We start from the raw sequence: 27,893 nt of genomic DNA on the forward strand, positions 1-27,893 counted from the left end.
TTGTCCAAGATACCGGGTGAGTTATGAATGTAGTCTTCTTGAAACTTCCAATTATTTGAGTTGGATTTTGACATTTTGGTACCCTGATGTTGTGCAGAAGGGCAGCCACTGCAATTACTTTAGGTGGGCTGAGGACGACGAGTATGAAGCATTAGAGCACTTAGGAGAAGTTAAAACTGATGCAGAAATGGAGAGTGATGCTGCTTTCTTGAACCATAACATATCATGGAGAATGATGACCTTAGAAGCTGAAGTAAAAGCACTTAGGATGCAACTGTATTTTGGATTAATAGTTGTTATTGTGTTTTTTATGATTATGTGTATGTTCTTTAATGGAAAGTGAAGCAGTTAGTGTGAAAAGGATGATGTTGTGAACCTTGATAGTTTTCTATTGTTGTGAAAATCTTGTATATTCATGTTTCTTTACTAGTAAAACCTTTACATGCAACATTGTTGTTGATCATAACATAATGTAAGCAAAGCAGAATAAGCAGAATTAAAATTAAGTGAAGTAGGAATATCATAACATCACCAATGGTGTACTAGTTTCCATTGTCTCAGATTCAAATTACAACATTATTTTAACATGATAATAACACATAAGCTAGTAGCTGACAGTTAAAAGCAGTAAACCATAAAGGGCTATACAAAAAGCAGGGCTATTGAAGATACCACAACTACCACATTGTTTATAAATGGCAAAATTTAGTCCTGACAAAATAACAGATACTAATTGCCCTATATTTTATGTCTTCAAGTCTTGAAGTCATTCCATGTCTTTTTTTCTGGGAGGTTTGAAACCCGGAGTTGGAACAAATGTCATGAAGCTGGCAAGTTTTTTGGCTGTTGCGGAGCTGCTATCCTTGATGGTTTCAGCAGATACAGCAACTGCTCCTGGAGAGGCATTTTCCTTTGCCCTGGCCCTGGTGACATGGAGTTTTGGAGGCCTTCCTCTACCTCTAGTCTGCATCAAATAGTTATCATCATTGTCTGAATTAAAAAACAGCTACAAGTAACTAATGCTCAATTTAAAATTATTTAAAAGATAACCTGAGTGACATTGGTTGAGGTCTGTGATTGTTGTATCAGTGGAATATGAGCATGCTGAGTAACAAGAATTTTAGTCTGTTCATCTGGAGCAGCTGCTGCTACTACAGGTAGTATGGGCTGAGTGTGATCTTCCTTTTATGCTTCTAGACCAGGTACAGGTTGTGGTGGTTGAACAACTGCAAGCTGCAACTGCATAATTCTTGCTTTCTCTTGAGCATCGTCTTGCTTTTTCTTGCTGCAAGTTCTCTTGTTGTGGCCCACATCTCCACAGTACATGCACCAAATTGGAGCATACTTCCTTTTCATTTTTGTCTTCATGCCACTGGGTCCTTCATCATTGTCCTTTCTTCTATTTGTTGTTGGTCTGCCTGGTTTAGGTTTGAGGAGTGGGCTTAGGAGTGGGCTGAGGAGTGGGCTTAGAAGTGGGCTGAGGAGTGGCTTTAGGTGTGGGCTGAGTTTTAGCTCTTTTTAGCTGAGGTGATTTCTTTGTTGTCTTACAATAATCTTGGGACATTGCATCATTATGGTCATTGTTCAGCTTCTCTGCTTCTTCACGGATGGTTGGCAAACATAGTACATCATCATCATCATCCTCGCTCATGCAGTCAACCACGTGTGGCTTAGACACTACATGCTCAAAATAGATGTTTATGAGGTGATGATTCCTCCTGCAATCCTTAACCATTGCCAACAGATCAGCGTCAGTTTCTAGCCTCCTCAAGCCATTATCCAGCAGCGTTCCAGGCACTTTCCACAAGCAATTGTTCATCTCAGCATACCCCAGCACCTTATAGTATTCCTTCACAAAGAAAACGTCTAGAGTGTCTGAATCTACACCCATTAATACTTTAGTATTGTCTGGTTCATAACACAGATAGCCTGATTCATCTGTTTGGAACTTCCCACCATGGTGAAATACAAAGGTCATAGGGGGACCATCCATCTGAAACCAAAGCAGCAACACACACAATTGATGAAAAATTTTTTCATCAACAGGCATAGCATATTCAACATCAACAACCAAAATGAATCTAACACACACACATGCAGTTACACAGAGCACAAACATCATTCTCATCAATCCAAAAACAGGGTCATTCATTCATGAATCATCACCAAAGCCCTATGCCTGAACACATTCTCCTAAACCCTAACATTGCAAACAGTAACACTTGATTTCCAACGACAATACAAACACATTGATCAGGAGATAAAACCACAATCACTCTCACAAAATAACAAAAGAAAGGTAACCTACCTCTCACGCAAGGCGATGGAGTGCCCTTTTCTGTTGACCAACGTTGTCACAAACCAAAACCTGCAACTCCAGCACAATGTCGTCTTCGGTCAAGCCTGGTGGTCACCGTTCAAAGCTTCATCTACCTGGACAAAACAAGTATGAGGGAAGGATTACAGAGATTTTTTCTTCTCAGAAGAAGGATGTAACTCGAGACGTGTGCAAGGAAACAGGGATGAAAACCCAAACGTTGTAATGGGGAGCAAAGAAAACGACGCCGTTTAAGGTGTTGCTGAAAGCGTTATAATGGGGAGCTGCAAAACGACGCTGTTTAGGTTCTTGCTGAGGTGTCACACTAATGGTCAGGTCAGCAAATGTCCACGCCGTTACTCAAACATTTGACGGAATGACTAATGTTACCAATTTTAAATTTTTCGGGGACAATTTTTATTATCTTTTTTTTACGGGGACTGATTTGGATATCGGGCTATCTTTCGAGGACCAATTTGGCTATTTACTCAAAAAAAATCTTTGAAGAAGCCATGGTTATTATCTGCGTATTTTTGTGTACTTTTATATACTGTTTGTAGATCTATATACTCTTTTGGAGACGATGACATAGATTAAAAACGTATCTTTTAAAAATTTTAAAGGGGAGTTCGGGGAGGGTACGCGCAAACTCTATAATTTTTATAGAGTTCACTGGGGGATACGGCTAACTTGCTAGTTTTTACTTTTTATAAAGTTTGTCATGGATGCGGCGAACTTGTCCAAATACAAAAAAAAAAGTGTATTTCAACAAATAAAGCTCAAAAATGGATTTTGAAAAAATAAGTGTTTTTAATAATTTATATTAGAAAAAATTTCTTTGTTTATTTGTAAACTGATATATTTTATATTTGTTAAATCTTATCAATACTTTTATTTCATAACATTCTTTAATTTTTATTTAATGAATTAAATAGAAAGAATACTAAATAATTATCAAAATTTATTGTTTTTGGTTATCAATTAGTCATTAATATTTAAAAGTCTTGGATAAAATATGTTGTTGAATTATTAAATTAAAGAAATTGGATTGATAGCTAAAAGTGATGGCTAAAAACAATGAGTATGTTTAAGCAGGTATTAAGAGTTCGAATATTGTCGCTTTGTACGCCTTGTACATGTACTAACCTATTGGCTAACAATAAATCTTTAAATAAAGTTTCGATCTGCAATAGATTAATTATTGACCTATTAAAAAAGATCCCATAAAAAATTGAAAAAAAATTCTGAAGACCTCTAATATTTTTTATTAAATAATTCATAAAAATGATAAATTCATAATGTATAAAATTGCTTGAGTTTATTACTTTATTTTAAATACACCCTTAATATAACATTTACAATTACCCGTGTAAGGTGTAAAAATATTGTACACTCAATTAATTAATCATTTTCTAATAAGTATGATCTTTCAGGACAATGTAATTACCAAGAAATTAAAGAAACAATTTTCTGTCTACCGAAAAAAAACCCTAGCAGAGAAAGAGTACGTACTCCGTACTCAAGGAGAATGAGAGAAGGAGAGAGCGGGGGCAAGTAGTTGAGGGTGAAACACGGTGAGGAAGATGGTCATGCCATCGGAAGAGATAAGGGGGAGAGCGTGGGTGGGTGTGTATCCGGTGTTAAGGAGGGTTCTTTTCGAGATGGGTTAGAAAAGCCATCCAATGTCTCTTTTCGAAATAAAGTTATTGGTGCAGAAAAGTCTAAGGCCTTTGCATTAGTAGGGTCTTTATCTGGGGATGGTATCGCGACGGTCACAGGTAAGCAGGGTGATTCTCGTCCACCAAGTGTCAATTTTACCAAGGAGGCAAAGAGCTGTCTGGCTGAACCTTATAAGGAAGCCATCGTGATCAAGGTGCTGGATAAGCATTATGGCTACACGGCTCTCATGCATAAGCTTCGGATAATGTGGCGCATCAAAGGAGGGTTTGATTTGTTAGATGTGGGGTTTGGATATTTTTTGGTTAAATTTGATATTGCTGCAGATCGTGAGAAAGTCATTCTTGGTGGCCCGTGGTTGATAGACGGTCACTATGTTGCAGTAAAGCCATGGGATGTGGATTTTAGGCCATGCGAAAAATCCTTTGGATCAACGCTGGTATGGATTCGAGTCTCGGGACTTCCAATTTGGTGCTACCAGGAACAAGCAATGCTGCGAATTGCTTCTGCAACAGGGATTCCGGTGAAAGTAGATTTGGCCACTAAGCTTGCAGAAGGAGGAAAGTATGCCCGAGCTTGTGTTCAAATTAATCTTGAGTTGCCTGTAATTAAACATCTTATAGTGGAGGGTGTGACTTATGAAGTGGAGTATGAGAGTTTACAGTTGATTTGTGCTACTTGTGCACGGTATGGGCATGATAAATCATTATGCATGGAGAAGGAGTCCTTGGAAGGAAACGGAAATTCCTTTGGTGATGGAAAAAATAATGAATCCCCGACACTAGTGCCACACAACAATCATGAGATTCAAAAAGAGACTGAATCAGAAGCTCGTGATTTAGGTGAGAATCCTCGTAATTTGTGTGAGAAATTAGGAGTTGTTAAAGGGAAGGATGTGGTTATGAAATCATTGGCTCCTCACGTGCCTGATGGTCATGTTAATGAGGCATGCATGGATGATGAAGAGGGCTGGCAACAAGTGCTGCGTAAGGGAAATTCACAATGGGCCAGTCATCAGGTTTGAAGGACCAAGATGGAAAGCAGCACAAGTTTGATTCGAGAAGGGTTCCAAGGCCCAATTTGCATGGTGATGGAGGCAAATCAATTGGCATTAGGATGGGGAAGCGAGAAAAACATAAAATTGTGCCATCTCTGATAAACCCCATTTTTAGGGTTTATCTTGTATTGAATTTAGGGTATTTTGATAACCTTTTCTCGCATTTAACCTATGAATTGGCATGGTTTTGTAATCTCTCCCGTATTTGTGCTAAAGTGTAAAAACATGCTTTTTAAGCCTTATTTTGATGAATTCTAGTTCTTCTTTGATTCCATAAGATGCCTTGATATGTTTGCTAGTAATCTCAGGATGAAATAGGTTAGGCATGGATCAAAGGAGCAAGGAAGGAAGCATGCAAGTGGAGAGAAGCACAAAAGCCAAAGAAATTGATCTCGGCCATGCACGCGCACGCGCACAAGGCGCTCGCGCGCACATTGCAGAATCGGCCAGGGACGCGCACGCGTACCGTGCGCGCACGCGTCGATGACAGCACATGACCTCATTAATGCAACACGTGACTGGCAATTTGAGAGGGTTTCTGAACCCATTTTTGGCGCCAATTGCTAAGGGGAAGGAATAAAAGGATGAAGGATTAAGGGGAAGGAATCAATGAATGAAGGAAGGAATCAAATATAGAATATACTTAGGATTAGTTTAGAGTTTTAGAGAGAGAAGCTCTCACTTCTCTCTAGAATTAGGATTAGGTTTAGTTCTTAGATCTAGGTTTTTATCTTAGTTTTCTTCTACTTCTACTTCCCAATTCTTTGTTGTTGCAATCATCATTCTTCTACTCCTTTGTTGTAATTTCCTTTATATTGCTCTTATACTTTGTTGTAGATCTACTATTGCTACTTCCATTTTCTTTCAATTCAATAAGAGGTAATTCATAATAATTGTTCTTCATTGCTTTTCTATTGTTGATCTCTTGTTTTTGTAGTTGAAGATTCCTTTAATTCTTGCATTTAATAGTGTTTACTTGTATTGCACTCTATGTGTTTGATGAAATGTCTCTTCTAGATATAGTGTAGGTTTTGTTCCTCTTGGCCTAGGGAGAGTAATTAGTGACTCTTGAGTTATCTAATTCCTTTGTTGATTGATAATTAGAAGTTGCTAATTAATTTGAATATCTCTAAAGCTAGTCATTCCTTTAGGAGATGATTAGGACTTGAGGAATCAAATTGATTCATCCACTTGACTTCCCTCCATAGTTAGAGGTTAACTAAGTGGTAGCAATGAATAATTCTCATCACAATTGAGAAAGGTAACTAGGATAGGATTTCTAGTTCTCACATCTTGCCAAGAGCCTTTTATAGTTGTTAGTTTATTTTCATTGCCATTTACTTTTCATGCTTCTTATCCAAAACCCCAAAATAACTCATAACCAATAACAAGACACTTTATTGTAATTCCTAGGGAGAACGACCCGAGGTTTGAATACTTCGGTTTATAAATTTTAGGGGTTTGTACTAGTGACAAACAACTTTTTGTATGAAAGGATTATTGTTTGGTTTAGAAATTATACTTTACAACGAGATTTTATTAGTGAAATTCTAAACCGTCAAAAATCCAATCATCAATTTCCATCGCGCAGAACTCCTGCACATCGTGGAATTTCTCTACGGAAGCGTCCTCGGCCTTTCTCCTTGCAGAACTCGCCAGTTGATAAAAATGGTGGCACAACAGAGAAAACTTTAGTAGATGGAAGCATGGCAAGTGCAGTGTCAGGAGGTCCGAAGGTGGCAATTATTAAGGATCAGAGTGTGCTAGTACCGCAGGACAAACCACCTATTGAGGTTGGTGATTCTGTTTAGAGTTTATGTTCTTATTTATTCTGTCCCTATTATTTATGGATAGTTTAAATATGATTGTTTGGAATATTAGGGGTGTTTCTAATAAGTTAGCCCGGGTGCATTGTAAGGAACTTGTTAGAAAATTTAGACCTGTTTTCTTTATTGTGGTTGAAACTCACTCCCCTTTTCAGCATTTAAAATTATTTTGGGAAAGGTTGGGGTATCACTCTGTTGGTATAGTAGAAGCAGAGGGGCATAAGGGAGGTATTTGGTTTCTATCCTCTATGAAGGGTGTTTGTTGTAAGTTCATTGATGCTTTTGATCAGGGTGTTACTGTTGAGGTTCACTTTGATAATTTAATTTGGAGGTGTAGTGGTATTTATGGCAGTCCTCAATTTAAGAAAAGGGTTCTCCTTTGGGATTATCTTGTTGCACAATCCATGGTTTTTCAAGGACCTTGGATTGTTCTTAGTGATTTTAATGAAGTCAAATTTTCTCATGAATCTAAAGGCTGTCAATTTTCTCATCAAAGAGCAGACATGTTTGCTACTTCATTAGGGGATAGTGGTTTGTTTGATCTGAAGACTATTGGGAGGTAATTTTCTTGGTACAGGAGGGTGAAAAATTATGTTGACGTGGCAAAAAAGCTTGATCGAGTCTGTATAAATAGTAGTTGGTTATCTATCTTTCCAGAGGCTTATGCAGAAGTTTTAAATAGGCTTCAGTCTGATCATTGCCCTATTCTGGTGCGTTGTAAAGGTCGTCCTCAGCCTAAAGGGAATCGACCTTTCTGATTTGTTGCTGCTTGGGCTACTCATCCTGGGTATAGGGATATTGTGAATCAGTCATGGTGGTATGGTAAATAGAGGGATTCATGGCAAGCTTTCGGAAGTACAGAAGAATTCACTAGAGTTTAACTTGAAGGTATTTGGTAACATTTTTGTTAAGAAATGTGAATTAGAGCAGCAGATTAATTATTTACAAAAGCGTTTGGAAGTGGTGGATAGTATTTATTTGCGTCAGAAAGAGCAACAGTTGCTTGATGATTATAATAATACTCTAGTGCAAGAAGAGCTCCTATGGTTCCAAAAGTCTAGAGAGCAGTGGGTTAGGTTCGGGGATAGGAATACAAGATTCTTTCATATTCAAACTCTTGCGCGAAGGAAGCATAATAAGATTCATGGCCTTTTTCTCAAGGATGGAGTGTGGGAAACTGATCCAGAGGTTCTGAGTCAAGAAGCAGAGTCTTTCTATAAAAGCTTATTCTGTCATTTGGATGATGTTGATTTGGGTTGCCTTGGTAATGTGCCTCTTCCTTCTCTAAATGAGGAAGCTTGCAATAATCTTACGGCACCAGTTACTATGGAGGAAGTCAGAACAGCTATTTTTCACATGAACTCTTTTAAAGCTCCGGGTCCTGATGGATTTCAAGCTTTCTTCTTCAAAGAATATTGGGAGATCATTGGTCTTGATGTTTGGAAGATGGTTAAGCAGGCATTCTCCGGTGTTACTCTTGATCCGAGAATGTTGGAGACTTTACTGGTTCTCATTCCAAAGGTTGAATCACCGGTATCTATGAAAGATTTCAGGCTGATTAGTCTCTGCAATGTAGTTTACAAGATCATCACGAAGGTCCTTGTTAATAGGCTTCGTCCTCATCTTGCGGATATTGTTGGCCCGCTTCAAGGAGGATTTATTCCGGGACGAGGAACTCTTGACAACATCATTATTGCTCAAGAAGTCCTCCACTTTATGAAGAAGATTAAATCAAAGAAAGGCACACTGGCTTTTAAGATTGATCTGGAGAAGGCTTATGACAGAGTTGACTGGAGGTTTTTAGCTCATACCCTTAAGAGTTTTGGTTTTCCTATTCCTACACTTAATTTGATTATGAATTGTGTCACTGCTTCTTCTTTATCTATTCTTTGGAATGGGAGTCGTCTGAATGGCTTTACTCCTAGTCGAGGTCTTAGACAAGGAGACCCTATGTCACCCTATCTTTTTGTGTTGTGTATGGAGCGATTGGCATGCTTTATTAGTCATCAGGTTGATTTGGGCTTGTGGGAGCCGGTTGCTATTTCTAGAGGGGGACCAAGAATATCTCACTTAATGTTTGCAGATGACTTGCTTCTATTCTGTAAAGCTACAAAGAGACAAGTGCAAAATGTGATGTTGGTTTTAGGGACTTTTTGCAAAGCATCTGGGATGAAGATTAATGTGGAGAAGTCTAAAGCGCTTTGCTCTAAGAATGTCTCTGCAACAAGGAAAGAGATTTTCACTGGGGTATCCTCTATCAGATTTGTCCAAGACTTGGGCAAGTATCTTGGAGTTACCCTTAGCCATTTTAGGGTGACTCGTTCAGCTTTCAATGGTGTCCTGGATAAGGTTCGGAGTAGGCTAGCAAGCTGGAAAGGGAGTTTACTCAATCGGGCTGGTAGACTCTGCTTGGTTAATTCTGTTGCCGCCGCTATTCCCACGTACCAGATGCAGGTCTCTATTTTTCCCAAAGGAATCATTAGTAAATTGGAGTTTATGATGAGGAATTTTCTTTGGAAAGGACAAGTTGATGGAAGATGATTGAATCTTGTTAGTTGGAAGGTACTAGTTACTCCAAAAAAATATGGAGGTTTGGGGATTAGAGATCCTTATTGTGTAAATATTGCTCTTCTTGGGAAGCTAGTTTGGACTTTTTTCCAGCAGCCAAACAAGCTATGGGTCCAATTGTTGGATGCCAAGTACCGATCATCTTTATATGACTGTTTTAGTTATCCTAAGAACAAGGATTCTCCCATTTGGAGGTGTCTTTGCAAGGCTTGGGGAGTGTTGAAGGATGGGTTTGCTTGGTGTATTGGAGATTTGAACCAGAATTTTTGGTTTTCTAGCTGGAAGAGAGAAGGACGGTTATCTAATGAGATGGATTATGTTCACATTTCTGATTCGAATCTCCGGATACAAGATATTTGGTCGGTTGGTAGGTGGCATTTGGATACTCTTTATTCTCCTTTATCTCAAAATCTGAAAGGTAATATTCTCTCTTACAATCCAGATGAACAAGCAGGTCCGGAAGTGGGTTGGTATTGGAGTGGGTCTGCTGCCAAAGTCTATAACTCACGCAATGGTTACTTGTGGTTGTGTAAGCAACTGTTTGGTTGGGAGGAGCGGGAGAATTGGCTTTGGCTTTGGCGTCAGGTTGTTCCGGAAAAGCATAAGTTTTTGGCTTGGTTGTGTCTTAAGGAGGCTCTTCCTACTGCAAGTTTTCGCTTTAGAAGAGGGATGTCGTCATCGGATAGGTGTCCAAGATGTCTTTCTAGCCAGAAATCGGTTTTACATTGTATTCGGGATTGTCCAAAAGCTCAACTTGCTCTAGCATATGTTGGATATTTCTTGTCATCCTTTGGATTTGAAGAACTGGTTCTTGTATCATAGCAGAGAGCATCCGTTCAAGTTCTTTTCGGGACTTTGGTGGATATGGCGAGCAAGGAATAATGACATATTTAATCCCCATGAAACTTGGCCTCCGGAAAAAGTGATTTGTCTGGCATTAACTTCAGAAAAGGAGCTTAGGAATATTTTTGAATTACAACGTATGTCCCTTCCCTCTACTCTGAATGGTTTTTGGAATCCCCCATCCATTGGTACTTTTAAGATTAATTGTGATGCTAGTTATTTTGGTTCGGGTGATAGTGTTGGTTTTGCTTGTGTTATTAGAGATTGTAATGGGAGTTGGCAAAGGGGGTGTTTGGGAATGATTGAGAGTAATAGTATTCTTCAAGGAGAATTGTTTGCTATTTGGAGAGGATATCTCTTAGCTTGGGATGTGGGTCAACGAGATGTTATTTGTGAGACGGATTGTGTGGAAGCATTTAATCTTGTTACTCAAGATGGTTTTGGGTTTATTGATCCATTGGTGCTCAAAATAAGAGATATCATGCATTGGAATTGGCGTGTTGACTTTCGTTTGATTATGAGAGATGCAAACACGGTGGCAGATACTATGGCAAAGATGGCGATGAAGTTACAACTTTCGCATGTGGAGCTTCTTTCACCTTGGGAACAGTTTAAGAGTAGTCTTAAACGGGACTGCCCCTCTATTTAAGCAGTTCCTTATTTTGTTTGTTTTGTTTTTCTTTGTTTAATTTAGGAGTGAATACCCCATCCGGCCCCTGACAATTATCTCGAAAGGACAACGAGGCCCCCAAGAAAAAAAACATCCAATCCGGCCCCTGATAATTTTTTTTGGGACTGATTAGCCCCTGTGCCAAAAAAAATAACATTGATTTTTTTTTTTGCACAGGGGCCTCGTTGTCCTTTCGAGGTAATTGTTAGGGCCCGGGTTGAATTTTTTTTTTTGGTCAGGGGCTGGATTGAAATTTTTTTTGTCAGAAGCCTCGTTGTCTTTCGAGATAATTGTCAGGGACTGATTTGAATTTTTCTCTTTAATTTATTTCAGTCACAAAAAAAATTACCAAGAAATTAATAGAATAAAATTATGCTAACAAATCACATTTGTTTTTTTTCTTTCTAAAAGAGAAAGAGCCAAACGTAGAACCTAGTCTGTGTGACACTAAAGTGAGTGAATTTGGAAGCAGCTGCCTTTTGTTGTTCGTCGGTGAAGCTGATGTCTCTGCGCGCTGCAGCGGCCATTTTTCTCAAAAGACTTCGTTTTCCCGCTTCCCATGGCTTCTGTGCATCTCGTGTATCCCCAAACGCATTTCCACTCTCATTTTCTGGTACTTTTTTTTTCTTTAAAAAAAATCTACGTTTTACTATGATTGATGTCATAACCTGTATTGTTCAATTTTCATAGAAGTGGTATCTTCCTTACTAGTAATCGTTGTGAAGGTTGTACTCTTATGGGTTCCTGTTGATTTCCCATTGCTAATTTGTAATTATGCAAGTCAAATTTGGAACTTTTCTGCGTTTTCTGCTCTGTTTCATTGCGCCAGTTCTAGGCTCTACTTCTTTGTTGTCCAATTTGGGTTTGGTATTTAATGGAATTGGAAACAGAACAGGAATTTGTTGCTTCTAATTAGCCCAAAAAAGATTCATCTTTTAATTGTAGGTTTTTTATTTTTTTAAAAAAGACATTACCTACTACGTAGTTTTAGTTTTTACATCTTCATTTGTTGATTACTTGATTCTGCTGCATATGGAGAGCAAATGACTACTTTTATTGTCTAGTAAAATGAAGTCAGAGATGATATATGCCTATTTATACTGTCTTATTGTTTTTGTGTTGCTCTTCCAGGCAAACTTAAACTTTCCCACTGGTATCAAACCGGAGCAAATGGCTCGAGGATGAATCTTAGGGATCCTTGTCTGTGGATTGTTATATCTGGACATATTGGTATGCCTCTGTAACTAATGCTTAACCGTTGCAATATTAGTATTTGCAAGCTGCAATGTTATATGTAACTTTATTACCCATTTGAAAAAGATTAGCCTTATGGTGCTATATTGGAGTTTAATTTGATTAATGATTAATATAAATTTTTGTGGACATCAAACATGTTATGGTATCTAATACAGTGAGGATTTGTTAAAAACTTTATCCCATTGATTACTAATAAATTGTATGATACCCATTATCAATATTGGAAGGGGACTAAAGAATTATTGTGCACGACTGAATTGGCTATTTCTGTGCAGCTATGGTACTAGGGACTGGTGCCAACACTGTGTTTGCAGAAGATCCAACTAATGAAGCATCTCCAGATGATGACTTAATTGGATTAAGAAAAGTTGAGGATGGTTCTGTAGTATCAAATACACATACAGCAAAATGGAGAGTATTTACTGATGAAGCGAGGGAATTTTTCATAAAGGCAAGCAGTTTCTGCTTATTGTTTTTCTTTTTCATTCTCTTCATTTAAAATTTTTCCTGCTCTACTAACCTCTATTGTATGTTCATTTTCTGCCAGGGACAACTAGATGCAGCTGAAAAACTTTTTCTTGCTGCTCTACAAGAAGCTAAAGAGGGTTTCGGCCCAAGAGATCCACATGTTGCATCTTCATGCAATAACCTGGTTAGTTTACCTATACTTGATACTTGTCCTATTCTTAATTACAATCCTGTATACTTTTAGACAGATGCAACCTTTTTTTCAAAAATGATCATTGTTGGCTGTTGATTTAGAAGTTTTATAGGGGACAAGGGCAAAATAAAACTAGGGAAGGAGATGTGTACTACCTCTAACTTGGTATTCCCCTTTTATGCTGAAGTATTTTCATACGCACTAAGAAAATGTTGGTACATCTGTCATAGTTATTATATGAAGAATGGCTTAAAGCTATATTATGAGATTACATTTGATGCACAACTTAAAATGGTCAAATCTCAAATAATTTGGCATACTGGTGTTGAAGTTGTATTGAAATATTCAGCTTCCTATGACACATGTACCAACATTTTCTTTAACTCCATCTAATTTTCCCTCTCTTCTAACTGCTTAAATTTCTTGAAAGATTGATTGTATATAATATGCTACTAATATGTACCAGTTCTCTATGTTAATTGAAAAAGTAAATGACATTGATAACACACCCCTCAGTTATTTCTATTATTTTTCATTTCAGGCAGAGTTATACAGGATCAAAAAGGATTTTGACAAAGCAGAACCATTGTACTTGGAAGCTATCGACATATTAGAGAAAGCTTTTGGCCCAGATGATATACGGTATAGTGCTGCTGCTGTGCAACATCATAGATTATGCTTCTTTCAACTGTATTTGTAGACATCATTACAAGGGGGTCAATAATGCATCTGAAACTAAAGAACGTAAGTTATGACTTAGTTTGCATGGAGCTGGAGATTTTAGGAAAATGGAATTATGGTCAAGGAACTACTGAGCCTTTTCATCTCAATGTCATTTTATGAACTAGAAGTAAACAATTGAGTGAATTGACAGGACATTAAACTTTATTTTTTATTTCCCTTCCTGTGAGCTAGTATCGTGTTTGATGTTGCCAATTTTCTTGATGATTGGTAGTATAAAAATCTTGCGTAACAATAGTTCAAATTAATTTTTTCATCAATGAAATTGATTTTTTTTATCCCCCTTTTTCACATGTGATAAAATTTTGTTTTCCATGGAAATTTTTTCTTACATTGATGGTAGACCAAATTGAGTATAAGCTGTTATATATTCATGATGAAATATATTTGCGCACGTGCTATGTTACATAGTACCAATGATTCTAGTGCCTTGATATGGTGAGTTCCATTAACCTTTGATGGCTTTAATACGAAACCATACTCATGCAGGGTTGGGGCTGCTGCTCACAACCTTGGACAGTTCTACCTTGGACAGCGGAAGTTGGAAAATGCTTGTGTTAGCTATGAGGTAATCTGCTGAGTTTAACAGTCTTGGTGATTCATATGTGGGGTAGATGACAATTTTACTCATAAGTGGAACCAGATTTCAACATTTTCTAAGTTATATATGTGGTTGTTTCCCCTCCCATTTTCCACTTTGTCCTTTTGTGGCAGTGACATGTTCATCTTATTTTTACTTGTTAGTCTGTGCTTTGTGTTCTTTCACTTCTACTGACCGTCCTTTCTCTTTCATTTTTGTATTGTATTTTTAACAGCGCGCACTGAAGGTATGGACCTACTGTGCTCAGGCAGCGACTGTTATTTTCCTCTGATATTGAAACAGTTATATTCTCCTCCTAGTACATTGTTATCACGTTGCATCTAATTTTATATCTGAACATCATTTCTGTGTTTGAAAATAGAGGCTCTATGTTATCTTGAGCTTATCATGTAATATGACTCTTTATTCAGATAAAAAGACGTGTTCTGGGATATGGCCATTCAGAATGTGCAGATACAATGTATCATTTAGGAGTGGTAATTATTTTTCATTTCACTGTACTTCTTCTGTTTCCTTTGCTACTGTCTTTAGATGGGAAATCTAGATTTTAAGGGAGGGCTCCGGGGTTCGGAAATCTAAAATCTCACTGTGAAGGTCATTTGATTAAGGCAATTTTGTAAAACTCACTGAACGGCATTCATATTCAGAATATTTCACTCAGTTGCTGCTTAATGCATTAGATGATGATTGGATATGACAAATTGCATACTTATATTAAAAATACGAGTATAAAACTACTGCAACCATGGAACCACTGAATGTTAAAGTTTCCATCCTTTAAATGAGTTGGAATTAAGAGTTTTTAATAATAGAACATGCTTCTTGCAATTCTTTCACTACTATTTTTGCCATAATTTAGACTTGCAAATGAAAACGTGGGTGGAGAAGTTTATATTTGATCTGGAACTTGTGGGAGGACTGGAGATGTGAGGGCATCTTGAGCGTAGAATTTCTTATTTTCTCTTATTCATGAAGCTAAAGGGAGAGCTCTTGTGCATTAAGCTTGATACATTTAGTTCACCATTTCTGAGGTTAAATTCTTTATATATGTTCAATCTATTTTCTGTAAACATAACAGAGGATATTTCTGTCCTCTAATTTCTTCTTCTTTCTTGAGGTAACACCTAAAGAAGCCCTGAAATAAGTGTTTTCAAAACTTAAATGTTCTGTCTGGCTGCATTGCCATGTTCCAGAATGACTTAATAGCAATAACAAAACGTTGAGATCTTCTATTAAAAATAAATGTTTGATATTTCTGGTAGACAAGTTTTTCTTGTTTCTCCCGTGCTTATTGGTTTTCTGGTGGCGTTTGTCTGAATGTAATTTTTTGGTGTATAATTTCCCTCTTTGATGCGTCTTGAAATGTCTGCTTAACTGAATCTTAAGCTGCTATTTTTTTCTTCAGGTGTTGTATCTCCAAGGAAAAGAAAGGGATGCTGAGGCCGCCATTCAGGACTCAATAAGGTTATTAGAGGTGTGTCTTTCTCCTAATGTAAAGTACCTCAGCAGTGAGATTCAGTTATTTTGAATATTCTCATTTTTAGCCAACGTTCTTTTTCCTGTGTAGGAAGGTGGCGAAGGGGAGTCATTTGTATGCATTAGAAGACTTCGATATCTGTCGCAGGTTTTCCTTTACCTTATTCTTTCCCAAAACTTCCTTGACAATACTAGAGTAAAAAGTGTATGTTTTTAGAGGGGGAAAGGTTAAGGAGAACTTTGAAATAGGATGAAAGAAGAGGAGTCTTGGAGCAACGGTTGAGTTATCTCTGTGGCCTCAAAGTCATGGATTTAAACCGTGGAATCAGCCATAGTTGGGCTGCCTGCATTACACCCTTTAGATGTAGTCCTTCCCTTACTCTGTGAAATGCAGGATGCTTTGCACCGGGCTGCCCTTTGCAATAGGATGAAAAATTGCACTACTATTCTTGAATTTTTAGCAACTTTGTGGGAGGTTCCGCATAGTGCACATGAAGTAAGTAGAATCTTATGCAGTCTTGGTAAAATGGGGGCACTTAAGACCCAGGTCAGACAATCCAAGTATTTAGACATTAGATTTAAAAAAAATCAAAAGTCCACATAAGTTGTCAGATACGAAACTGGTGGTACTTGTAGTTGCCATTGCATTCGATGCTTTTTTGGCAAGCAAAGCAGTTCTAGAGTTAGATCCTTAGTCCCAAGACCTTGCATTCTTTATAATTAAATTGAGAATATTAAGTAAATTGATATCGATTCTGTGCATTTTCTATCTTGAAAGTGTGCTTTTTCCAACTTTCTGGCTGTTAAATTTAGGGTTTTAATTGTCTGATTGATATATTTTTGCTATATTGTTTAAGATATATTTGAAATCACATCGACTTGCTGAAGCTGAGATGGTCCAGAGGAAGATCCTGCATATTTTGGAATTGTCAAAGGTTATTTATTTATTTTTGAAATTCTTTCTCATTGTATTATTCCCTTTCTAATTGCCTTTTTCTGTAATGGACTAATGGTGATTAAAATTTCTGTAAAGGAACAACCTATGCAATTAAACTTGAGCTGGTTTAATTCCTTTCTTGTTGAATTCAGGCAAATTGATACCTGCAATCTTATTTGTGACTTCCAGTAGAAACAACCTATGCAAGCTTGAATTTTCTTTCTATCATGTTTTCTTATAATCTATGCTATGTTATAGTGGGTACGACTGTAGTAGATATGGTGGCTGAACAGGATTATTTCCTCATCTCAAATTTATTATATGGTATTTCTATTTTTGTGCTAAACAACCACCAATGTTGGGTTTTTTCACAGAAATGTTGTAGATTACTTTAAAATAGATATTAATACTGGCCAAGTAGATGGATACTATATGTTGTCCCTTGGCTGGCAATTTTTAATCCCTATTTGCTTTCTATTTTGTCATTTAGAACTACTTTTGGTTCTCTTGCTCAATGTTATAATAAAATTTTATATTTGAAAAAAGTATGATGGTCCCTGCCAGAAACATAATGTAAATTGTGTATACAGGGTTGGAATTCATTGGACACAGTTGTTGCAGCTGAATCTTTAGCTCTGACCCTGCAAGCGTCTTGCAATTTAAAAGATTCAAAAGAACTTCTTGAAAGGTTATTCTAATATTATTAATTTGTTATATCCTTGGATTTAACTTTCGCTATATCTGGAATCCTGTTATATTTCAACCTGCAGATGTCTAAATGCGCGGAAAGTCTTACTTCCTGATGACCATATTCAGGTTTGTTGTTCCTTGACAAGTATTTTAGTAGCTTCCACTTTCCATTCTATTTAACTTTCAAATTCCTCCAAATTTTCTGGCAATAAACTGATGCATACACAAAGATACTGTTTTATTGCATCTATGCTTGCAATGAATATGCTGGCTAAGAGTAAAAATAATACCATGATATTTTTTTCTACTCATTTTCAGATTGGTGCAAACCTACTTCGTCTAGCACAGGTTGCTATGCTTGATAGCAGCCAACATAAAAAATTTGATGTCAAGAGAGCTAAAGCCGAGCTTGATATCGCAAAGGATCATGTACATAATTCAATAAGGTTTCTATCAGTTTGTTACACCTGAACCTGTAGTAGTTACTTTTGAATATCAAAACTAAATCAAATTATCTTAGGCTTGTTTCTTTTTCTAATTCCAACTATCCTTTCTTTGTTACTATGCGGTTTTAATGATAATGCCCTTAACGATAATCCCCGTGACATTAATTTATGTTCATGCTTTGAGGAACTTAGTGGTTGTTCCTTTATATTCTCACCGATTCCTTGTTCCGTCTCAGGATTGCACGTCAATATTTAGATAGAGTATCGAAACAAAAAGACAGGTTGAAGAAACACAGTGCACCGGGAGATTCCAGAAAGGAAGCCCAAGCAGCGCTGCTCATATTGGTCTGTATTTTATTGGTTTTGCATCCACTATTCCTCTTCTCTTATGCATGTCTATTAAAATAGAATTGTGATTTTTCACAGCTGCAATCATTCAGTACTTTATCGTCGGTGGAGGTAGCAAAGCAAGAACTGCTGGAAATTCAGGTCAGATTCTAAGCCTTAGTACATAAGCAAGGATTTAACTTTTATGAGGCACATTAATAATTTCTGGTGTTATTTTGCAAAGCAGGAAGGAAAAAGTAACCTCAAGGCTAAGGAGCCACTTCTTCAATGCATTCATGCTTACAGGGAGGTAAAATTAACTATCTATTCTTCAATGGACAATCACGTCTCTTGCAAAGCAAGGATTTTGAATATTTATCACCAACTCAAAACTTGTTTTGGCAGTTTGTAGCCGATAAGTCAATCCCTGAGAACGCTGAGATAAAGAAGGAATACCTTTCGTGTTTGAAGGTTGCTCAAAACTTGCTCGGTAATAAAGGACTACCAGAAGCTGAATTAATAGAATCTTGAAGAGCTCAGTTGCCTTAGATTTGGTGTGAGAAACAAAGTTGGTCCAAAACTTTATAAGCTGCAATTTTTTATTTTGTTACTGTAGAGCGTGTTTGTACGACGGTTTTGCTAGGTAGACAATAACTTTTGTGAACAATGGATTCCAAAATTGGACCAATAAAATAAAACACAGTCCACCCTAATTTACCCCCTAAACCTTAATTTTTACAATCCTAATTTTAACCATCCTATTCCTACCCCTTTTGACCCCTGAGACGCAGCCACACTCCAGGAATCATACTGTCGGCGTTGCAACTCAACCTCCGGCAAGTTCGCTGCAAGCTGAACATCCGGCACTACCCACACGCTCCAACCACAGGCTTCATGAGTCCCCTATCGATGCTCGCGCGTTGCTGCCCTCATTCTGCATCCCTCCCTCACGCCACCGTCGAAAACTGCTCGTCGCGGAAGGGCTCTCACTCGCTGTCGCTGCGCCAGCAAATTTCCGCACGCGGCGTCGCAGTTGAATGCACCAACGGCAACGCCGAACAGCCCGCAAGCTTCAGGTTCGCTCCCTCTCAGTGCTTGTGCGCTGCTGCCCTCACCCCGCGTCCCTCCCTTGCCACCATTGGGCGCCGGCCGTCGCGGAGGAGCTCCCACGCGCCTCCAATCTTCAGCAAGCTTCAGGTTTGATTTCTTGGACTGCTGTGGAAGATAAGAACCCCTGTTTGTTGTTGATTTCTTATTTTGTTACCATGTTGGATTATATATTTTTTGAATTTGGTTTGGTCTGTCCAGGCATTACGTTAGTCGGCACAGATGTTCTACTGGCTTTGGATGTTCGATTTTCACTTCAGACGGATGATTATTTTACCTAATGACTTTAGATGTTCGATATTCACTTATAAGACGGAAGATTATTTTACCACGTATACGGATGGTTGTTTTGCATTCAATAATTTAATGATCGTTTCAGTTGAGTTGGTGATCGTGTGCTTGTTTGGCTGGGGTCTGGGCGGCAGTGGGCTGTGGAGGAGGCTGTCCGGGGATTGTGCAGCGCGATCGGATGTTCGCCGAGAGGCTGGGCGGCATCAGTTGAGGGCTAGGCAGCAGCGGCTGGAGTCTGGGCGGCGTCTGACCGGAGAGGGGGAAAGTGAAGCAGCGGCTGGGTTTAATTGAAATCCTTATTTTTTTAAATTTTAAAATTTGAAATAATTATTAATTAATTAATAAAAGAAAAAATATTAGTAAACAATGAAAATACTAAACAATGTGAATTATTTCGTACTTCTCTAGTTCTCTGCCACATATGACAAATAAAATCAATTCATTGCGTGATCAATTTTTAACAGCACCTCATTTTACTCACTACCACACACTTGCTCTCGTGAAAATGCTTCTCTGTGGCGTGTTGTTTTCACCCTCAGGCCTACTATGTATGGTGTTTCTGGAATCTTGATGGCTTGTAGTTGGTGCAATTGTGGTACAAATCTGACAGAAAAGGAAATAAATCACTGGTGCAATTTAAAAAGTATAGTACAATATTTTTGGCTGCATTCAGGCAACAAATTGACTTTATTGGATGACTAAAAACCAAAAAACAAAACATGATTTATTTCATATGAATAAAAATTATTGTAACAAAGGCTTACAGGGACGGGACTGAGATAGAGACGTGTTTGACAGATGAGATATAAATAGAAATATTGTGTTTAGAAACATTGAATTAGTGTATTTTGTATTTATCCTGACAGAAAAGACACAGACATTAATAAGGAATACAATTTATTTTTTATTTTTTCATTATTCTTGTTAATTTTTTATAATTATACTCTCTATTATTATATTTTTTTCTCAAATTTTTTGAATAAAAAAAATGAGAATAAATTAAATTTTCATATTTTGTTCTATTTTATTACCAAACAAAATACATGAACACTAAATTTTATATCTCTGTCTTTTATATATTATTTTTAGTGTATTGTCTTATCTTATTCTCAGAAATAAACACAACCAAAGAAAACATAAATTACTATGGATGTTGGTGTAACCCATGGCTTGTAGTTGTAGTGTTACCAAGTAAAGCAAAGGCTTTTTGTTTGCTATCTTTTTCACTTGTCTTGCTATGAAGAAACCAAGTAAAAACTAAAGGGAAAAAGCAATGGAGGAATGCATCATACAAAACAAAACAAAACGTAAGGAGCATGAAATGATGTGAAAGAATAGGAAAAATCTGTAAGCAAAGCTGGCTTGCAGTAATGCTAATGCATAAACTGCCACAAGTAGTAAGTAACCATATCAGGAAGGACCAATCGTAGATTTGGGACCATTCTCTTAAGTCTATTAACCCCAACTGCTCCCATGTCCCATTACATTCTTCATAATCACATTAGAACTTTAGAAGAGATAAAAAAAAATGTTAAAGATAGAATCTACGATAATTCGGAAAATTGAAGTGATAAATATTAAATAATTCGAACCTAAATACATTAAGTTATACCTTAGTGTCACTACACGTATCACTATGTCCCTCATTCACTATTTTTACAGTTGCACAAAATCTTAAATCTTAATCTAAATTGGTTGAGTTTTACATAGTCATTGCACTAATTAAACTCAATAAACAAACGATTATGCCACTACAAAGTACAAACATTAAAACTTAGTTAACATTTTTTCAACCATAAAAAAGTAATAAAATCATGAAATGCTTGATTTTTTTAAATAAATAAATAATAGGATTGAATATGACTTTTTAATTATATTATTACCATTTGAAGTTTGAATTCAAGATCAACCGCCCCCCTTCCTTTTCAATTTTCAAGGAAGACGGCAACCTTGTTTTTGTATCTACTTGTATTTTGTAGTATTATATGATGTGATATGAGTTATGATTTCTTTGGTAATCTTTTCCTTTTCTTTTTTTTAATCTTGTTGGTTTCTTTTTCTTTTCCCTTTTTTAATTTAAAGTGATGAAAATGAGATTCGAAAGGGGTGTATATATGGCCATTTACAACTGATTTATAGCTGTAAAATTAAATGCCTCGTGCATATAAGCATTTAAAACTCTAAGGTCGTATTTGTCTTTTGAAACTGAAAAATGATAATTAAGTATTGTATTTGATAATCAATTATCAGAAATAAAATTTTAGTTTTAAGACACAAAATTTTATTATATTTAATATTTTCAAAAAAAACATAAAAAAATAAAGTTTATACAGATAAAAATTAAAATTTTAATAATATTTATTTTTAAAATTATTATTATTTAACTTTTTAAATTTTAAATCAATTTTTCAATCTCTATTATAAACTAAAATATATTAAAATATAATTTAATTTTATATATTTTATACTAAATACAATATAAAATTTAATTCAATCTCTATATTTTAGTTTCAATTTCTTCATATCCCGAGGGTAGCCTAAATAACTTGGGTTTGCAATTTTCTCGAGACACAGGCTTTTAAGTTTTAACTTTTAACCAGAAAAAGAAGTGTTGCTCCACGCTTTTGTGGCCAGCTGGATCCTGTTAATATAGTACTCCACTTAATTACACTTAATTGTGAATTTGTGATTGTGACGTTAATTTAACATCCTTTTTAGTTTTTATCCTTTCTTCCTTGGAACAAGCCTTTCCCTTTTAGTTATGGGATTCGAGTTGGTTCATGTCCACACGTGGTCAACACATTTTAGATTTTTTTTTTCAGCAATAAAAACAAATCATTAAAATAGTACGATAAGATATAAAATATATCTTTAAAATATACAATAATATATATTTTTATAAAGATTTAGTAACATATATCTTATTATTCAATAAAAAAAATTAACATATGTCTTAAAAACATAAATTAAATTTTTTAGTAACAAATCATGCACAATTTAGTTTTTAATTATTTTTTATATTTATTAAGATACAAAATTAAAAAATTTTCTATCAATAATAATTTTAATACGTGTACATAATAACTAACATGTTTTTATAATTGATTTTTTTAACACTATTTTTTGAACAATTTTTTAGAGATTTTTATTTTAGAATGAAAGGCAATCCGTGAATTATTTTATGTTTATGGGGATTGGGAATAGAGAGATCTACCTGAAATAAGCAAACATGTTTTTCGCTCCTTGAAAAAGTTTTTATGGAAAAATAAAAAATATTGCCCCTCTAAAAATTTGTCGGAAAAAAAAACCACTCTCTTTGTCTCCTGGGATAAATTCTTAGCGCACATTTTCCGGTAGGAGTTCATCATATGACATTTAATGAGTCATAACCAAATTTTTAAACCAGAGAGTATTGAGGTTATGAATTATTTATTTTGAGTGTTAGATAAACTTGGAGTATTTGCTGATGAACACATGAAAAATAAAGAGAGGGAAACTTATCTTACTTGTTTATATATTTATATTTATATTCTAATAGTTCGTTCTGTCCCCCTAATCATATAAATGAAATAAAGTGAGTGATCCAACTTTAAAAGACACGAATTAAGCATTGTATCCGTGTCTTGTCACGCATGATGAGCGAGCGCTAGCTTTAGTAGTGTTTAATTTGTGGGGAAACTCTTTAATTAAGAGCATCTTCTCCTGTCAAAGTTAACAAGTTAACAAAAATATCATCCTTCTCATTACATCTAGAGTATAATTAAGACGCACAAGTCCTATTCAATTATCCTCCTCCGATTCTCTACAACTTTGGTTTGTATATATAGTTGTTGTAGTTGTCTTGATAAAGATTGCACTTCAATGTTCCAGTGCGTGTGCACTGTTTCTTGCTCCCAAAATTTATAGTGCCAGGTTGGCTATAAAGTCATAAATAAAAATGCAATGAATTTCAAATAATATCCTACTGTTCTTGAAGGCTACATTGGACTACACACTAATACTTCATAGTCCAGGCTTAAGGCTGTTGACAACTGTTCATTTTTGTTCTTTTGTTGTGTGTTCGATTATAACATCTTTATGGTTAATTGTATATTTTCATAAAATGAACAATATATGTTTAGTAGCTAGTATTTTTCTTATTTAAGATTTAAACTCCTATAACAATAATAATGTACCTTCTAGAATTGCTTATGACTGATGACCAGCCATGGATGCATGGTGGGGTTGATACTTGATAGCGGAATGAGATACGACTCATTTAAGAATTAAGAATAGTCCAACAATGCTGTAGGCTGTATGAAGAAAAAGGTTATACACAATATTTAAAGCAGATTTATGGTCTTTAATTAGGAAAATTATTTTTTTATTTTTTAAAGAATCCTATTAGGGAGCTAATAGAATATTTGTACAATGTGTACAATAGACTATTTATTTGGTTCAATATGAGTTACAAAATGAATAGGATAAAATATTATTAATTTCTCAAACACAATACACTCATACTATCCAGAATAACCATATAGGTATCAGAAATAATAAATATCTGATGTCCTATTGAATCAAACATCTTTAAACTTTTATTGTACACATTGTATAAATACTCTATTGATTCCTTATACTTTCTCATTTTCAAAGTATCCTTAGAAATTAATTTGCGAATTAAAGTTTTATTTAAATATTTATTGTTGGCCAATAAATTAATGGATATATAAAATTGAATTTAAATTTTCGATATTTACTTAAATGAATGAGTGAGTTTATTATTTAATCAGTTTGAATTAATTAATTATTAATTAGTGCCAATGGGATTCAAAAGAAAAACGGCTATATTAATAATCCCTCACACATGTGTAGTAATTAATAAACACTAATAATTAATACATAATATTTGCATAAAGTATACATATAAAAGGTAAAGCTAAGGATGACATTCGCAAACACTAAATATTTTTTGTTTTTTCAAATAAACAAAGGCATCGGGTCATATATTAATAATAATAAATAATATATAACAGTAATAATCTACATAAACCTAATCCTCATATTTACATCTCTCGTTGATAACTTGATATTATAGTGTACGTGATTACTACTAATTTAGTTATGGCTTTTGACGCATGCAAGGTCCATGCAAGAGCGCGTGGTCCCAAATCAAATTGACCTTGTCACGTCATGCTGGAACACAACATATCTCCTTTTCAACTTCACTCCTCCGCCGTCCGATTCATCATCATCATCGCTATGATGATCAACGGTCAGACACACGAACACGCACACACTTACTGGCTACTGCTACTTAACCCAATCTGCTACAATCAGCACCACCGAAGCCCACTCTGCGATTGGTGAGATCAAACTCCACCCACAGATTCTGTTGATGGAAGTTCCCTATTATGTTACTTGCCGCACCCAATTTATCGGAACTCCCAATCCCTATGCAGTGGACCCCGCCGCCCACGTCAGCAAGCACCCTCTCTTTCGGAACTACAATCTCCACACCCTTCTCAAATTCAAAAACCATCTCCCCTATCAGCCGTCCGATCTCAACTCCAGCATCTCGACCGTCAAAACACATGTCGGCCACTCCACCGTACACGTACTCCTTCTTCATTCTGGGCCCCACGATTCTAACCACTTCCTCCCGTACCTTGTCATAGGCTTCACTAACCAGGTACGTGAACTCGGATCCAGAGTCCACCATAGTCTGACCGGACCCTCCAGCGTCGGGTCGGAAAACTGCCGGCGAAATGTTCAGTCTTTTCCCGCCTATCCGAATACCGTTCATGGCGACAGTGTAGGCCAAGGGGTCAAGATTCGGCATGCGTTGACTCTGTGAAAAAGTCAACATAGGGATATACTTGAACCCGGTGGAGTGCGGGTTGTTACCAAGGTAGAAAGACCCGGTTGGAGCGGGTCCGGGTTGAGCCTGCCTTGGCGGAACGCAATAAGAGAATTTGTTTATTTTGGCCTGGGATGAGAAGGACAATCTTCCGCGGTTAATTCCTAAAATGCCCCTGGCGTCGCTAGAGTAAGTTGCGCAGCCAAGGATGAGGGGAGGGGTAGAATGGGTAGGCGCGAAGGTTAGTTTCTCGCGGACGAGATTGCCCTCGGCATAGCTTCCATCGGCGTAGAAATAAGAATAGTGGCAGAGGCGGTTCTGGTCGCAGGAGGTTGGGAGGGTAAAATCGGGAATTTGAGGCTTGCAGAGAGGGTGGGTGCAGGGTAGTACGGAGAAGGTTGAAGAGAGAGAAGGGTCAAAGGAGGGGGTTGGAGGAGGCGGTGGTGGCTTAACGGCTTTCTTATTGTGACACTGAATCCAAGAGAGTTGGCTTCCGGTGTCGAGAATCATTTGTTGTGCCTGTGGGGGTGTACCAATGGGTAGAGTCACTATGAGTACCATGGAGTATTTGAATGTGGACCTCAAGTTATAGGAAGAAGAAGAAGCAGGAGGAGCCTTGGTGTTCCTCGATGAGAACATGAGAGAGGAAGATAGCATCTTTGCCGTTGCGTTTGTGGAGAGAGAATGTGTGGTTAGTGGGAATGACATTGAGAAGGATGAGTTTGTGGTGGTGAGTTTTGCAGCAGATATGATGGTGATGAAGAAGTGGAAGAAGAGAAGCATGTTGAAGAGTGGTAACAGAGGCATGGCCATAGGCATTGGAGTGAGAGAGTAGCAAAGTGAGGTGTGAGTAGTGATGTGGTTATATAGGGAGAAAAAGTAGCATTAAACAGTTGGAATAATGAAGAAAGAAAGAAAGAAAAGAAGAAGACGCGTTTTCTTCGGTTGAGTTTTGGGTGGGTGAAATGGATCCTGTCCTGTCTTTGCAAAAGCCATGTCCATGTGTCGTAAGGATCACTGTTTTTTAAATATATGTTCTCTTTAAATTACCAAAAATACAGTTGAAACATTAAGAACTGATAAAAACAATCTCTAATGTGTTATTTTTTCACAAACAAATAAGTGAATTTTTTGTCCCTGAGATATTTTCCTACTGTGGAACCATCTCATTTAAATCTGGAAGGTGTGTGTTAGTTAATGATTTTCCCTCTCTCATTTATGTGAATGTGCATTTGTCCTATGATCCCACCTCTGTCTCTGACTCTGTGTTATTCCATTTATTAGGCTTTTATATTTCTCAAATTGGATTAGATGTGGACATATGTACATGCGTAAAACATAATCTTTTATACGTGTCAGTTGTGACATCCACCAATCGGTGGTGATCATATATTCATATTCTTTTTATTTTCTTAATTAACAATTCAAAAAGATGACATTACTTGTCTACTACTGCATTCCTGCAGGTTATTTGACATTACTTGATGATGATTATCAAGTTCAAAAAGCGGGTTTACTTTTTACAATTAACCATAATGTAATTGGTCACCCTTCCCTTCACCAGTAATACATGGAGTCATTGAGAACGATTTTAGTACTATTTATTGTAGTTCAGAAAGTAAGGTATGTGCCATTACTCTTTATTGAACTGGTGCCTAGCTAAGACCCGAGGTTCTTTATTAAAATGTAAATTTCCGAATTGAAAAAGGGGTTAACACTTTCACCACCCCCAATATATATCCAACCCCACCCTTCCCATTCTCACATGCAGTTGATTAATTCGAATGTGTTCAAGAGCGGTACATCACCAATTTCTTTTGTAAATATACTAATTTTGTATCATAAATCATGATACAATGTTATATGTAGTACTGAATTGGTCCATATGTATAATAAGTAAGATTTTGTTAATAAAAAAAGAATGGCATATGATATGGGGCATTATGCATTGGAGATTGGAGAAGTAACATTATATGTATGTTGATTAGTCAACTAACTACAGCTGGTAGTGGTACCCAGCTGGGAAGTTAGAAGAAGGGGAAGAAGAAGCCGCCACCCACCCATTATTACCATATATGTAGGGTTTAGGACATTAGGTGGTCAACACAAGGTGAAAAGGAAATAATAGCGCCATTAACATTAAGACTCTTAACCCCACCGCACTATTGCTACTACACATATTTTTAGTTTATATTTCTATGCACTTTCTCCCACATTCTCCAAATATCACCTACTAAACACTATACCGCAATATATCTTTTTTTTTTTTCCTTCTTAATACAAATAAATGTACAGGGATTTATCTTTTCTAAGTAAAAGATCCACTAATTAAACAAATAGTTATTCACATAAAAATAATAGTTATTATTAAAATTAGATACGTATTATGTCAAATAATTTAATTATTATTAACTATTATCTTATAAAAAAGTATCTTCATGCAAGTAATTATCTTAAAAAACTATTAAATTAAAAATATTTTACGCAAAAGTAAAATAAATTACATTTCATGATATTATAATTCGGCTGATATTGAATTTAATTAGGTTTTAACACTAGTGA

At 36.4% G+C, this 27,893-nt stretch overlaps 2 protein-coding genes and 1 pseudogene across 3 annotated transcripts; 2 read left to right on the plus strand and 1 right to left on the minus strand.

Moving 5' to 3' along the window:
• The first annotated feature begins 2,593 nt into the window (after positions 1–2,593).
• LOC130967078 (uncharacterized) lies at positions 2,594–10,937 on the plus strand (annotated as a pseudogene).
• Positions 10,938–11,376: 439 nt separating this feature from the next.
• On the plus strand, positions 11,377–19,762 carry LOC130970723 (uncharacterized). 2 transcript variants are annotated; one of them, XR_009082100.1, is made up of 19 exons: positions 11,377–11,571; positions 12,090–12,188; positions 12,491–12,666; positions 12,763–12,867; positions 13,418–13,518; positions 14,107–14,185; positions 14,433–14,444; positions 14,629–14,694; positions 15,624–15,692; positions 15,786–15,842; positions 16,552–16,629; positions 17,222–17,319; positions 17,402–17,447; positions 17,640–17,767; positions 18,004–18,112; positions 18,194–18,256; positions 18,342–18,404; positions 18,500–19,291; positions 19,403–19,762. XR_009082100.1 is itself a non-coding variant. In XM_057896891.1 (18 exons), exons 1-18 carry the CDS (start codon positions 11,460–11,462, stop codon positions 18,623–18,625), a joined length of 1,587 nt encoding a protein of 528 aa, XP_057752874.1. In that variant the 5' UTR covers positions 11,383–11,459; the 3' UTR covers positions 18,626–19,762. The 2 variants fall into 2 exon arrangements, 1 of the variants encoding a protein (XP_057752874.1); XM_057896891.1 differs by having other exon boundaries at positions 11,383–11,571; positions 18,500–19,762.
• Positions 19,763–24,398: 4,636 nt separating this feature from the next.
• On the minus strand, positions 24,399–26,303 carry LOC130970784 (aspartic proteinase PCS1-like). Its single transcript, XM_057896970.1, has one exon. The coding sequence runs from the start codon at positions 26,148–26,150 to the stop codon at positions 24,789–24,791; it is 1,362 nt and encodes a 453-aa protein (XP_057752953.1). The 5' UTR covers positions 26,151–26,303; the 3' UTR covers positions 24,399–24,788.
• Positions 26,304–27,893: the final 1,590 nt, after the last annotated feature.

The sequence above is a fragment of the Arachis stenosperma genome, chromosome 3 (assembly GCF_014773155.1).
Source record: "Arachis stenosperma cultivar V10309 chromosome 3, arast.V10309.gnm1.PFL2, whole genome shotgun sequence".
Taxonomy (NCBI): domain Eukaryota; kingdom Viridiplantae; phylum Streptophyta; class Magnoliopsida; order Fabales; family Fabaceae; genus Arachis; species Arachis stenosperma.